General features: G+C 38.1%; 1 protein-coding gene across 1 annotated transcript in view; it reads right to left on the bottom strand.

Moving 5' to 3' along the window:
• LOC114656603 (MORN repeat-containing protein 1-like) overlaps positions 1-7,428 on the bottom strand; it is a gene marked incomplete at its 3' end in the record, with an annotated part of 83,977 nt that extends 76,549 nt beyond the window's left edge. The window contains exons 1-3 of the mRNA XM_028808241.2: positions 7,310-7,428; positions 2,129-2,200; positions 719-817 (exon numbers count right to left, since the gene is read on the bottom strand). Of these exons, the coding sequence (XP_028664074.2) occupies positions 719-817; positions 2,129-2,200; positions 7,310-7,382 (244 nt within the window). The remainder of the gene's footprint in view (positions 1-718; positions 818-2,128; positions 2,201-7,309) is intronic.
• Positions 7,429-16,128: the final 8,700 nt, after the last annotated feature.

Genomic DNA, 16,128 nt, shown 5'->3' with positions numbered 1-16,128 from the left:
AGGGAAGTAGACCTTGAGCCTTAATTATAGAAAAATACAGAAAAATTGTATGTTTTAAGGTCTTGTGTCTGTATGTACATTTGTGTCTATTTTCTGTAATACATAACAATAAATTGCCCAGTGGGGCTGGGAAGTCTTGTGGCCTTGAAACCCCTGCAGATTTGTTATTCCTCCATTATTTCACCAGCTGAAGTTTTTTTCTTTTTTCTGTCCTTTTGACCATAACATCAGACGTATCACTATAAAAATTAGATATTTAAAAACTAATCCATAATTGAGGACTCTACTTCATCTATTACTTGTATATCTATATTATTTAATGTTGTTTATGGATTTATTCTTACTTACTATTTGTGGTATTTTATTTATTCATTCATAAACGTATTTATTTCTAATTTGTAGTTCTTTTTCTTGCTGTTTTTTTCTTAACTTCTTGTAAAGCACTTTGAGCTACATGCTTTTTATGAAAATGTGCTATAGAAATAAATGTTGTTGTCGTTGAAAATCAGTTATATTATCAAGTCAAACAAAAATCCAAAGCATATCTACAGGACATGCTTTTTGTTTATCTTAAATAACTACAGCAGATGCACACCTATTCTGACAGCTTGAAAGACTAATACTTGACTAGTTCACGGAGTGTCAGTCAGTCACATAATCCGAACATATAACAAAAATACAATAGGCTTCAGTAATCAGCAGAGTGGCTAATGCTTACCTGTGGATGCCCAATATCGCAAGCCATTCCCGTTAATTTCTCCATCCTTAAATTCTCCTTCGTAGTAACTGCCATCTTTCATTACCAATTTTCCATTCCCTGTTATTAACAAAAAAAAAGCCTATAAAAATCTGAAAGATGCAAATGTGAAAAAGATCTGGACAGAAAATCACAACATAATCAAGTTTCAATATACAGCCAAAAATGCCCAACCATGTGTAGTAACATTACTCAAGTGAGTTGGCATTTGCATAGATAGACAGAATTTTATTTGTCCCAAAGGGGTATCTTTTACAAAAGCTCAAGAAATATTATAATCATCAACAACCCCTCCCCATCACCACCAAATACACACCAAAATTACTAAAATGAAGGAAAACTTCAAACTTGGCTATATAGATAAAAAGAGCAGTTATAGTCACAGTGAGGCATGATAAAGATGCATTGCCATTTAGATAAATGAAAAAAAATGAAGAAACAAACACTAAAGGAAATACTATTTTCCTCTTTTCACAATTCAAACATTGCAAGAAAAAATGCATAAAAAAAAAACACATTAAATGTATAAGACAGTCTTCATGTGTACAACTGGATACAATGGGTATTGAGCATTAGGTTGGAACTCCAAGATTTGGTTTGTTTGCATCTTAATTGAAGGAAAATTTATTACATTTTTTCATAAACTTTTCCACTCTAACGTAACCTTACTGTGGAACAGATTTTACTATATGTGGTTCAGCTTGCACTAGACAAGATCAAGTGTGCCAGCAAAAAACAAAAAAAATGAAACTTTGAAATGCACCAACAAATATTTGCCTTCTTTATTAATTTTAATTACTATTTAATAGTATACTTGAAAAAATATAATCTTAGCAAAATTATTTTGGCAAATCATTGCATGAGATGTGCAAAATGTCTACAAAATAAACAATTCTATCCATTCCCCATAACCACTTGGTCCACATATTCAAATTCTTTACATCATGCAGGGTCAATTTGGAGTCACAAATAAACTTAAAGAACACATCCTTAGAAAATTGGGGGAAAACTAAATTATCTGAAGAACAACCCATACGTACAAGGGGAGAACGTGTAAACTTCAAGTAGACAGTGTCCTAAAGTTGCAATGCAACAGCACTGATCCATTAAATTAATAGGGATGTGTCTAGTATCAGGTTCTGTACACCTGCAATAGATGGGATCATTTCATAATTTTCCACAATTTACCGAAAATGGCCTTGTGATGAACTATTTGGGAGTGCAAATTCTGATTCTTAAGTGAATCTTTTTTTTGTTATTTTTTTTTTTTTGATTGGTTGCTTGAAAGTAGTGGATGTATTTTTTCTCATTTTGAACATAAAACAAGTGAATTTTTTTTTTTTATATAAACAGTAAAATAAAAATCCTTACCATGTTTTTTGCCCAATTTCCATTCTCCTTCATAACGAAAAAAACTGTTTGGATACACATAGAAGCCATATCCTAGAAAATACATGTATTTCACAATTGCACAAACATGTTAGAGGTGTTATCTGAGAAAACCAACTCAACTTTATGTAGTAAACTGATACAGTTTATTTCTTTATCATTAACAGTTTAGTCAGCACAGTGACAGCACTATAAGACACTCCTTACACATATACTTAAAACAGTTTTTTAAACAATAAAGGTACTGCATAGAACTGTATTATTTGTTATTACAAAGATTAAAGTCTGTTACTGTAATAAATGATTATTATTTGAATACACTTTCATAAACTATGAAGCATTAAGACCCACTAAAATATGAACCTCAGTCTGACAGAAACATAAGGTGCTTTCTACAGTGGTGTGAAAAACTATTTGCCCCCTTCCAGATTTCTTATTCTTTTGCATGTTTGTCACACAAAATGTTTCTGATCATCAAACACATTTAACCATTAGTCAAATATAACACAAGTAAACACAAAATGCAGTTTGTAAATGGTGGTTTTTATTATTTAGGGAGAAAAAAAAATCCAAACCTACATGGCCCTGTGTGAAAAAGTAATTGCCCCCTGAACCTAATAACTGGTTGGGCCACCCTTAGCAGCAATAACTGCAATCAAGCGTTTGCGATAACTTGCAATGAGTCTTTTACAGCGCTCTGGAGGAATTTTGGCCCACTCATCTTTGCAAAATTGTTGTAATTCAGCTTTATTTGAGGGTTTTCTAGCATGAACCGCCTTTTTAAGGTCATGCCATAGCATCTCAATTGGATTCAGGTCAGGACTTTGACTAGGCCACTCCAAAGTCTTCATTTCGTTTTTCTTCAGCCATTCAGAGGTGGATTTGCTGGTGTGTTTTGGGTCATTGTCCTGTTGCAGCACCCAAGATCGCTTCAGCTTGAGTTGACGAACAGATGGCCGGACATTCTCCTTCAGGATTTTTTGGTAGACAGTAGAATTCATGGTTCCATCTATCACAGCAAGCCTTCCAGGTCCTGAAGCAGCAAAACAACCCCAGACCATCACACTACCACCACCATATTTTACTGTTGGTATGATGTTCTTTTTCTGAAATGCTGTGTTCCTTTTACGCTGGATGTAACGGGACATTTGCCTTCCAAAAAGTTCAACTTTTGTCTCATCAGTCCACAAGGTATTTTCCCAAAAGTCTTGGCAATCATTGAGATGTTTCTTAGCAAAATTGAGACGAGCCCTAATGTTCTTTTTGCTTAACAGTGGTTTGCGTCTTGGAAATCTGCCATGCAGGCCGTTTTTGCCCAGTCTCTTTCTTATGGTGGAGTCGTGAACACTGACCTTAATTGAGGCAAGTGAGGCCTGCAGTTCTTTAGACGTTGTCCTGGGGTCTTTTGTGACCTCTCGGATGAGTCGTCTCTGCGCTCTTGGGGTAATTTTGGTCGGCCGGCCACTCCTGCGAAGGTTCACCACTGTTCCATGTTTTTGCCATTTGTGGATAATGGCTCTCACTGTGGTTCGCTGGAGTCCCAAAGCTTTAGAAATGGCTTTATAACCTTTACCAGACTGATAGATCTCAATTACTTCTGTTCTCATTTGTTCCTGAATTTCTTTGGATCTTGGCATGATGTCTAGCTTTTGAGGTGCTTTTGGTCTACTTCTCTGTGTCAGGCAGCTCCTATTTAAGTGATTTCTTGATTGAAACAGGTGTGGCAGTAATCAGGCCTGGGGGTGGCTACGGAAATTGAACTCAGGTGTGATACACCACAGTTAGGTTATTTTTTAACACGGGGGCAATTACTTTTTCACACAGGGCCATGTAGGTTTGGATTTTTTTTCTCCCTAAATAATAAAAACCATCATTTAAAAACTGCATTTTGTGTTTACTTGTGTTATATTTGACTAATGGTTAAATGTGTTTGATGATCAGAAACATTTTGTGTGACAAACATGCAAAAGAATAAGAAATCAGGAAGGGGGCAAATAGTTTTTCACACCACTGTATATTCACTCCCTGTGTTTCTGAGGTTTCAGTCAGCACTGTAATATTAACTATACCATTGTTGCAGATCAATATTCCAATACCCCACACCTCTGACCAGGATAACCAAGCATTGAACATGAATGGAAAAATTAATGTTCTAAAGAAAATATGTTTTAGATAGATAGATAGATAGATAGATAGATAGATAGATAGATAGATAGATAGATAGATAGATAGATAGATAGATAGATAGATAGATAGATACTTTATTAATCCCAAGGGGAAATTAATCATCATTTTGGTCACAGCCCTCTGTCCAGCATCATTTCATTATCTTTAGATCTTACCTGAAAAGTTAAACAACTTTAATGAAATTGCAAAAGTCATATTAAATACAGTATATTGTAGTATCAGGTTATACTAATCAAGATGTCAGTTAGTGCTGCTTTCACACACCTGAAGACATTATGGAGTTAATTCTAGCCTGAGACACTACGTGGAGCTTTGCATATTCCTACCAAGGGCTTTTTCTTGGAATTCAGATATTTTTCCAGTTTAAAAAAACATAATATACAGGATAGGAAATAATTTTAACTTATCCCGGTTTATTGAAAATTGATTTATATTTATGATGTAGAGTTTCAAATAGGGAGAAGCGAAATGAATACACAGATTAAGCGATACCAATCCTTGTATATTTTATAATATACCTGGTTATTAATAATGGTTATTACAGTGAAATATATAACTACTTATCTCTATAATAATAAATAAATATATATAGATATAGCTCAAAAAAAATTAAGGAACACTTTTTAATCAGAGTATAGCATCAGGTCAATGAAACCTCTGGGATATTGATCTGGTCAGTACTGGTAAGTAGCAGAGGGGGTTGTTAATCATTTTCAACTGCTTTGGTATTAATGAAATTACAACGGGTGCACTAGAGGGGCAACAATGAGACGACCCACAAAACGGGAATGGTTTAACAGGTGGAAGCCACTGACATTTTTCCCTCCTCATCTTTTCTGACGGTTTTTTTCACTAGTTTTGCATTTGGCTATGGTCAGTGTCACTACTGGTAGCATGAGGTGATACCTGGACCTTACAGAGGTGGCACAGGTAGTCCAACCTCTCCAGGATGGCACATACATGCCATTGCCAGAAGGTTGGCTGGGTTTCCCAGCACAACTGGTGTGAATGTCTCTGACCAAACAATTAACAGACTACATAAAGGTTGCCTGAAGGCCCGACATCCTCTAGTGGGCCCTGTGCTCACTGCTCAGCACCATGGAGCTCAATTGGCATTTGCCATAGAATACCAGAATTGGCAGGTCCAACATTGGTGTCCTGTGCTTTTCACAGATGAGAGCAGGTTCACCCTGAGCACACATGACTGACATGAAAAGGTCTGGAGAAGCCGTGGAGAACGTTATGCTGCCTGTAACATCGTTCAGCATGACCAGTTTGGTGGTGGGTCAGTGATGGTCTGGGGAGGCATTTCGATTGAGGGACGCACAGACCTCTACAGGCTATACAATGGCACCTTGACTGCCATTAGGTATCAGGATGAAATCCTTGGACCCATTGTCAGACCCTATGCTGGTGTAGTGGGTCCTGGGTTCCTCCTGGTGCACGACAATGCCTGGCCTCATGTGACGAGAGTATGCAGGCAGTTCCTGGAGGATGAAGAAATTGATACCATTGACTTGCCCCCACGCTCACCTGACCTAAATCCAATAGAACACTTCTGGGACATTATGTTTCATTCCATCCGATGCCACCAGGTTGCATCTCAGACTGTCCAGGAGCTCAGTGATGCCCTGGTCCAGATCTGAGAGGAGATCCCTCAGGACACCATCCGTCATCACATTAGGAGCATGCCCCGACATTGTCAGGCATGCATACAAGTACATGGGGCCCATACAAGCTACTGAGTACGATTTTGAGTTACTACCACAATGACACTCACACTGGGGCTAGTTTTGAGGTGCCAATGTGATTGATATTAAAGAGAGAGTGATGCATGGCTCTGTGGCTCTGCAGTTGGATGCTTCATGGAATTATAGGGAGGATGGCAGTTACTGGTGTTGATTGGCAGGTGGCCTTGCCTCTTCTGGGACCATCCATAAAAAAATGTAAAATAACACAGGCAACTTACATTTAACAATTAACAAAATAGAAAACAAAGAATAAAGCACATCATAAACAAAAGTACAAAACATGATTAACATAAATCAAAGAAACAAAAATGAACAAAACAGACATAAAACATCATTTTATTCTGCAGCCAGGGGATGAACCCTGGATGGAACATTACTGTTAAATGATACAATCTGGCCAGGTTCTAGCAATGCACAGAGACTTCTTATTGGTGGAATGTCCTCATGTGCCAGATTACATTTGCACTGAGCTAGCTGATTGAATGACCCTGACATTAACACATGCAACTCTTGTTCATTTAGATTAAAACTAAGATGATTTTTTTCTCACCTGAACAGAAAAGAGGAATAAACACTAGTAAGCACTTTAGATATTCAAAACTTATGCAACAAGCATGCAATAATTATTTTAATGCTGTTGTTATTAGAAAGACCCTGCCAATAAACGGGTAAGTTAAAAGAAATTTGCAAGGATTTTACGTAAATTTTTTAAATTTAATTAAGCAAGCTGAAACTACTCAATACGTTAATACTGTGAAAGTGCAGAAACCTGAAAGAGTAACTGCATGACATTGCAAAACTGACACTACAAATGACCTCGGGGCATTACTGGTGCCTTCCATGTAAATGTTGAAACTAATTAATTAATTAATTATTAGGCCTATAGGGGTAACCGAGGAAGTCAGGAAAACAGAGTAATTAACAACTCGGATGTTAACTGCTTGTACAATTTTACTTTATTTTATTAAACTATATTACTTTGCTAGTAAAGTATTTCAGAATTTTTGAATATCAACCTACTTCATATCATTTGCGTGACACTTAAAATGCGTGAAGGAAATACAACTATACAGTACTATAGTACCATGATATGAATGCATTTCAGTTACAGGTTATGCTTAGCGGCGTCGCAAAAATGTCTGGGTTCGGTAAAGACTAATACGTATTATTTTATCACATAATACCTACTTGCCAGAAAATATAAATATAGTTATACATCTCTTACCATCACGAAGATTTTTCTTCACCTCTCCGACGTAAAACCGAGAACTTTTTCGCACTTTCCCATCAGCAGCCATACTTCCGGCGAAGCGTCCTTGGAAACGGCGTAGTTAAGGCTTTTTGGACGGGTTCCAAATTGACGTAACATCCGCATGAGAAACAAGACGTGAAAGTAAACGTGCGAGTTTTCAACCAAACAGTTCAATTAGTTTACGAGGGGAATTTTGAAGTTATTTGTTGCGATTGCGAGAAGGTCCACAGCCCTTGCATTATCGTATTGAATTGCTTTGATGTTAAACCTAATATTATCTTGCTGCTGACTTGAATGATGGTTTGAAATGAGTTACCCCGTCAGAAAACTATAGTAAGTGTAATGCCGTTGTTTCAACATCTCATCATGTAAGGTTAACATTCGAAGAGTGACATCTAAATACATAATGGGTAGTTTGTAGGTCATTTATATGTTCCAAATTGTTGAATAGTTTTTTCCTATTTATTAATACACTGTTACTTTAGATTTTTTTTCCCCTTTGTCTTTTGAGCATTGCACACAATACGTTAGAATCCGTAGTTCCGTGACAGCTGTCAGGCTAGGTGCTGGTTTCAGTGCCGGTCGAAGCCCATATAGAGCTCCCTCGGCATTCATAACACGGACCGGGGAGTTGGGGATTCAGAAAGGCAAGCTGCAGCTGCAGATGTCGACTAATGGATTGACCGCCTCTGGCTGCTTTGTACAACTTAAGTTGCAACCTTGTTAGATAAGGATAAGTGTTTTTTAATTAAGGGGAGACTCATCATGAGGAGTTAAAACCTAATCTCAGGAAGTCGACAGCATTTTCCTCTTATTTTGAATTTTGAGTTCTTAATTTTTTTTTTTTTTTTTTTGCATTTAGTCTATAATAAACTTTGCTGATCCTGGAGTATGATTTTTATTTGATCATCAACTAATCAAGTGCCCTTGAGGAGCAGTACTTGGTTCTAATTAGTTTAATTTATAAGGAAGCACTAATGGATACTTATATTTGCACAGAGGTTTTGTATGTTTTTTTTTTTGTTTTTTTTTATAAATTTTGTTGAGTAAATAGAGTATCTGTCCCATATTGCTTGAGGCTGGATTTATCTAATTTTAGGACTTGTTGATGACTAAATGATTGTTAACTGTATTTTAAACTGTAATGTGACATTTTCAAACACACAATCCAATTCAGGGTAGCAATGAGCTAGAGCCAATCCTATCAATATTGTGCTCTGGCAGAAATTAGGACAGGGCCCACTCACACACCCACCTACAAATGTCCAAGTTGAAGTTGCCAGTTAACCTAATTAAGTAGAGGAGAATCCACTCTGACATATTGGATACACAAACTAGTCACAGAGCAGGATTTGAACCCAGGATATACCAGCAATGCTAATTACTGTGCCACCCACCTGATGTGTAAAGCCAGAATTCAATAAGGATACACTTTTCCACATAATTGTAAATTACTTTTTGTAATTTGCCAGTTTAGAATATTTTTTAGGGAGTCATGCCTTTGTACCATTTTGTCTTCATATTCTATTATATACATATAATATTAATCTTTCACTACCTTTACATGGTGTACTCTCAAAATGAAAATTTGGCACAAAAAGTGTTACATTTTCAGGCATATTGTATGTATGTTTTTTTCACATCTTCTTGAATGTGTTTTATTTTTCAGTTTGAGGTCAAATTTAATTTCACCATATGCAGTTTGGACTATATCAAAAGAAGAGACCATAATGTTTTATGTAAAAGGTTCTGTTTGGGTTTGTGTTTTGAGTGAACTGGACTCTAAACAATTTGCATTTAATAGTATTTCACATTCCTTCCTCTCTTACAAATAATATTGTTTTATGACACAGTCCTTTAAAATTGGAATAGTCCTAGAATTTGGTTAAGTGAACTAAAAAAACAGTTACAGTACATAATTTAAGTAGAATAGATGTACATTTAATTCAAATTGTGTGGCTATAGAAATTTCATCTACCACCTCTAGATATGTACAATAATAGAATAAAAGAAAGCCGAAGAACTTGAGTACATCAAACATGTGCAACACTAAGCAAAATCTGATGGTCAAATGCAATCTAAATAGAGAAAAAATCATGGGAAAACTTTTGAAATGCATATGTACAGTAGAAATACCAGTACTTGGATCCATTGAGAGTTTTTATAGTGATTGTGTGTGACTTCATTGCAGTAGAGCTTCAGAGAGGCCACCCAGACAGAATTTGGCATCATATGTACACTGTGAATCTGGGTGCTTTTCTGATTGTGCCATATGGAAGAGCTTGAAGCTATGGCTAGGCAGTCAAAAATGCACTGGACATTTTTACAGCACACACCTTTCAACAACCAAGGACATAAAATCTAACAATCAGTAAGTGCAGATACAAACATGAACATCTCCTGCAGTGAACTGGCATCCTGGCAAAGGCTGCTTCCTGCATGTGAGTGAGCTCTGTAATCTATTGACATCATTTGCAAGTATGCTTTCAGCCTTGCACCTGATGCTACTTTGATAAGCTTTAGCCTTCTTTAACCATAGAAAAAAAATGGAAAATGAAATAGTTGGTGAACAAGCAAAAATTCTTAGTATTGTGGGTGATTAATGTACTGATGCAATATCATTCACAATAATTGTTTTAGTCAAAATGAAGTGGAGACCTTTCCTTTTTATATATTACTACTTAATGCTTATAGTAAGCATTTAGTAGTAAATGCATTTTACCTTTAGAAGACCCTGTAATATATTATCTATTAACTTCCTACCCCATTTATTAAGTTTTGGGTTGCACAGAGACTTGCCTCTCCCAGCAACTCTCGGTGCAAGGCAGGAAACAATTTCATCACAGGGCCTACTTACAGTGCATCCAGAAAGTATTCACAGCGCATCACTTTTTCCATCTTTTGTTATGTTACAGCCTTATTCCAAAATGGATTAAATTCATTTTTTTCCTCAGAATTCTGCACACAACACCCCATAATGACAACGTGAAAAAAGTTTACTTGAGGTTTTTGCAAATTTATTAAAAATAAAAAAACTGAGAAATCACATGTACATAAGTATTCACAGCCTTTGCTCAATACTTTGTCGGTTCACCTTTGGCAGCAATTACAGCCTCAAGTCTTGTTGAATATGATGCCATAAGCTTGGCACACCTATCCTTGCCCAGTTTCGCCCATTCCTCTTTGCAGCACCTCTCAAGCTCCATCAGGTTGGATGGGAACCGTCGGTGCACAGCCATTTTAAGATCTCTCCAGAGATGTTCAATCGGATTCAAGTCTGGGCTCTGGCTGGGCCACTCAAGGACATTCACAGAGTTGTCCTGAAGCCACTCCTTTGATATCTTGGCTGTGTGCTTAGGGTCGTTGTCTTGCTGAAAGATGAACCGTCGCCCCAGTCTGAGGTCAAGAGCACTCTGGAGCAGGTTTTCATCCAGGATGTCTCTGTACATTGCTGCAGTCATATTTCCCTTTATCCTGACGAGTCTCCCAGTTCCTGCCACTGAAAAACATCCCCACAGCATGATGCTGCCACCACCGTGCTTCACTGTAGGGATGGTGCCAGGTTTCCCCCAAACGTGACGCCTGGCATTCACACAAAAGAGTTCAATCTTTGTCTCATCAGACCAGAGAATTTTCTTTCTCATGGTCTGAGAGTCCTTCAGGTGCCTTTTGGCAAACTCCAGGCGGGCTGCCATGTGCCTTTTACTAAGGAGTGGCTTCCGTCTGGCCACTCTACCATACAGGCCTGATTGGTGGATTGCTGCAGAGATGGTTGTCCTTCTGGAAGGTTCTCCTCTCTCCACAGATGACCTCTGGAGCTCTGACAGAGTGACCATCGGGTTCTTGGTCATCTCCCTGACTAAGGCCCTTCTCCCCCGATCGCTCAGTTTAGATGGCTGGCCAGCTCTAGGAAGAGTCCTGGTGGTTTCGAACTTCTTCCACTTACGGATGATGGAGGCCACTGTGCTCATTGGGACCTTCAAAGCAGCAGAAATTTTTCTGTAACCTTCCCCAGATATGTGCCTCGAGACAATCCTGTCTCGGAGGTCTACAGACAATTCCTTTGACTTCATGCTTGGTTTGTGCTCTGACATGAACTGTCAACTGTGGGACCTTATATAGACAGGTGTGTGCCTTTCCAAATCATGTCCAGTCAACTGAATTTACCACAGGTGGACTCCAATTAAGCTGCAGAAACATCTCAAGGATAATCAGGGGAAACAGGATGCACCTGAGCTCAATTTCGAGCTTCACGGCAAAGGCTGTGAATACTTATGTACATGTGCTTTCTCAATTTTTTTATTTTTAACAAATTTGCAAAAACCTCAAATAAACTTTTTTCACATTGTTATTATGGGGTGCTGTGTGTAGAATTCTGAGGAAAAAAATGAATTTAATCCATTTTGGAATAAGGCTGTAACATAACAAAATGTGGAAAAAGTGATGCGCTGTGAATACTTTCCGGATGCACTGTATGTAGGCTCATGACAAATCAGTTTAGAAACACCAGTTAACCTAACAGGCGCATGTTTTGAATGTGAGATGAAAACTGGAGTATCCAGAAGCAGAGCAGCAAAGACACAGAGAGAACATGCAGACTCTTCACACTCAATGTCTGGGATTCAAAGTCAGAATGCTGCACACAGGGCTGCCATAGATTATTAAGTGATTTTTAAGTATTAAAACGTATTGTTCCACTTCTTATTCAGTTCAGATTAGGTCATTTCAATATATCACACTTTCCACTTAATAACAATAACAATAATACATTTTATTTAAATAGCTTCTTTCCCATGTTCAAAGCACAAAATGGCATTCAGTAAAAAACACAAACACTGTGGAGTAAAACATAAAAATTCAGATGTAACCATCAGTAAGCTTTGCACCCTAGGACACAAGTTACCCAAACTATTCTATAACATTTCAGTAGTTATTTACCGCTTTGATGCTGATCTTTCTGATCATAAAATAGGTTATTTCTATAGCAATTCACAAGGAGAATTCATAATTAATTGCAGAATTCCGGTATTTTTGGGTTCCTCTAGAGTGCCTCTTTCTCTTGCACAATTTGACTCAAAAACTAATCAGCACATCTTCATCTCATAACAGGCTTAAGTTTAGAGTTTGGTATTTTTCTGTCCAGCCTTTTAGTTCTAGACCATCCTCAAGAAACTGTGACACACACAGACACACACCCATCATCAAGATATCAATGTTTTTGGTATCGAGGAACCCTAAAACATTGGGTTCTGTTGAAAAACGGAGATCACAATTTTCGACAAATATAAAGCTTTCACTCCTCCCACATAGACGATAGGCTATGGTGGGGGAGGATGCAAAGCAAAAACACTATTCAGCTGTTTTCCACCAAAATAAATTGACCTAATTTCAGTAGTATATCTTCAGAATTCCTTTCTAATAAGGTTTTTAAGCTCCTTTGAAGTAATTCTTTATCAATGGGCAGCATTCACTGTTTCCTGAAATACTTTGAGTAAACAAAGCTGGGTTTGCCATTGGTAATGCTAATGTTTCCCTTCCACTTCAAGGTGTTCCTCCAAGTTCAGTAGGACTAGTCTGATCAAAGTGTTAATGATGTCGAGCACCTCTAAGCAGAAAAAGAAGATGGAAGGGCTTAATATTTAATGACTAGTCACATTGAATTGCTTTAATGATTCAAATGTATTATGAACTAGCAGCTTAAACAGTAGTAACTGTGCCAGAATAATATGCCTTCAGCCTGTGTTAACGCAAAATATTAAGAATAAAACAACATCAATTATGTCTATTTGTATCATAATTGTTTAAGTATATGTATGTGTGCTTGTGTGTATATATATTGTGGAGTCTTAAGAAACTGAACAATGATTAAAGTGTCTGATTTATTTTTCATATATATATAATGCATTTATACATACAGTCATATGAAAAAGTATGGGCGGCACGGTGGCGCAGTGGGTAGCGCTGCTGCCTCGCAGTTGGGAGATCTGGGGACCTGGGTTCGCTTCCCGGGTCCTCCCTGCGTGGAGTTTGCATGTTCTCCCCGTGTCTGCGTGGGTTTCCTCCGGGTGCTCCGGTTTCCTCCCACAGTCCAAAGACATGCAGGTTAGGTGGATTGGCGATTCTAAAATTGGCCCTAGTGTGGGTGTGTTTGTGTGTGTCCTGCGGTGGGTTGGCACCCTGCCCAGGATTGGTTCCTGCCTTGTGCCCTGTGTTGGCTGGGATTGGCTCCAGCAGACCCCCGTGACCCTGTGTTCGGATTCAGCGGGTTGGAAAATGGATGGATGGATGGATATGAAAAAGTTTGGGAACCCCTCTTAATTCTTTGGATTTTTATTTATTTTTTCAGCAGTGACATTAAGTTTATTGAATTAACAGAAAATATGCAATATGCATCATAACAAAATTAGACAGGTGCATAAATTTGGGCACCCCAACAGCAATATTACATCAATACTTAGTTGAGCCTCCTTTTGCAAATATAACAGCCTCTAGACGCCTCCTATAGCCTTTGGTGAGTGTCTGGATCCTGGATGGAGGTATTTTTGACCATTCTTCCATACAACATCTCTCCAGTTTAGTTCAATTTGATGGAGGCCGAGCATGGACAGCCTGCTTCAAATCATCCCATAGATTTTCGATGATATTCAAGTCAGGGGACTGTGACGGCCATTCCAGAACATTGTACTTCTCCCTCTGCATGAATGCCTTTGTAGATTTCGAACTGTGTTTTGGGTGATTGTCTTGTTGAAATATCCAACCCCTGCGTAACTTCAACTAGTCCCTGAACTAGCCACACAGCCCCACAGCATAATGGAACCTCCACAAAATTTGACAGTAGGTAGCAGGTGTTCTTCTTCCATCATGCAGAGCGCTTTTTGTTATGACCAAATAACTCAATTTTTGTCTCATCAGTCCAAAGCATTTTGTTCCAAAATGAATCTGGCTTGTTTAAATGAGCATTTGCATACAACAAGCAACTCTGTTTGTGGCGTGAGTGCAGAAAGGGCTTCTTTGTCATCACCCTGCCATACAGATGTTCTTTGTGCAAATTGCACTGAATTGTAGAACGATGTACAGATACACTATCTGCAGCAAGATGTTCTTGCAGGTCTTTGGAGGTGATCTGTGGGTTGTCTGTAACCATTCTCACAGTCCTGTGCATATGTTGCACCTGTATTTTTTTTGGCCTGCCAGACCTGGGTTTAACAGCAACTGTGCCTGTGGTCTTCCATTTCCTGATTACATTCCTTACAGTTGAAACTGACAGCTTAAACCTCTGAGATAGCTTTTTGTAGCCTTCCCCTAAACCATGATACTGAACAATCTTTGTTCTCAGATCGTTTGAGAGTTGCTTTGAGGATCCCATGCTGTCACTCTTCAGAGAAGAGTCAAAGGGAAGCACAACTTGCAATTGACCACCTTAAATACCTTTTTTCATGATTGGACACACCTGTCTATTAAGTTCAAGGGTTAATGAGCTAATCCAATCAATTTGGTGTTGCAAGTAATCAGTATTGAGCAGTTACATGCATTCAAATCAGCAAAATTACAAGGGTACCCACATTTTTGCACAGCCAGTTTTTCACATTTGATTTCATTTCATACAACTAAATACTGCTTCACTAAAAATCTTTGTTCGGAAAACACCCCAGTATTCAGATGTTCGTAGGAAATGCAAGACATACCACTGTTATCTTTTTTGTTGAAAGTAGAGTAAATTATTATGTAGGCTGAGAAGGGTTCCCAAACTTTTTCATATGACTGTATATAACATAAATATTATGTATGTAAACTTGATATAATACAGCATATATGTATGAGTGTCTATGTATAATAGTATATTTTTAAGTGTACTTTTTATTCTTGTTTTGGGCTTATAAATGTTTGACACAAATTATTATTACTATTTTGTATGATTTTTAAGAACAGACCCGTCACATGATAGCAGCCATTATTCTTAATAAACACTTGCTGCTGTCATGTGCGTTTCTCTTAATAGCACAGCTGTGTTTCCAGCCTTTGTGGGGTGGGGGAGGAGGAGGAGGAGGAGGAGGCAAGTGCTCTTGTCCAAAGACGTTTTCACCTCTAAATCAAGACTAAAATGTTCCTTTCTTCAGACACTTATGTCCAGTGTGTCACCTTGTCTTTAGTTGCTGACTCACTTTCTGGTTGGATGTATGGATGAATACTTATTATTATTTTATGATTTTAATTTCATGAGTCACCTCACAGACCAGCTCACTCAGGCACGCAGTGAGTAGGAAATAAAAGGGAAGGGGCATTTAATTCAAAATCGCATCCATTCTGTTTAAAGCCTGGAAGCAGTCACCATAGCAACCCATGTGACATCAACAATCTGGCTTCTAAAATGCATGTGTTATGTAACCAACATGTTGAGCTCAAGTGCAGACAAATTATGGCCTTGTCAGGTCCCCTGCCAGCTCCACTTAGTCTTGCTTAACGGGGGCGAGACTTCCTCAATTACATGTGTGAAGATTGCTGCTTTAGGGTGACAGGTTCGCCTTCAGACATGATTAAAGCAGCAAGCCTCCCCTTCATTTCCCTTTGTGATTTTCTCTCATTAATCTGTGCGACTGGCACTCCAAGATGAAGTGTCAGGTTCAAGGCAGCCGTGGGAAAGCTGCAGTTCATCGCATTTCCACCGCATTAATCTTTCACAGTTCTTCATTTTTCTGAGCTTTCTGTTAAGTAAATACACCTCTATACAGTAATGTCTCAGGCTTCTGTATTTTTAATTAGATTTTCATTTCAACAGTTTTGCAGATAGTTTA

The sequence above is a fragment of the Erpetoichthys calabaricus genome, chromosome 8 (assembly GCF_900747795.2).
Source record: "Erpetoichthys calabaricus chromosome 8, fErpCal1.3, whole genome shotgun sequence".
NCBI classification, from domain to species: Eukaryota; Metazoa; Chordata; class Cladistia; order Polypteriformes; family Polypteridae; genus Erpetoichthys; species Erpetoichthys calabaricus.
This window is presented reverse-complemented; position numbering and strand designations above follow the sequence as displayed.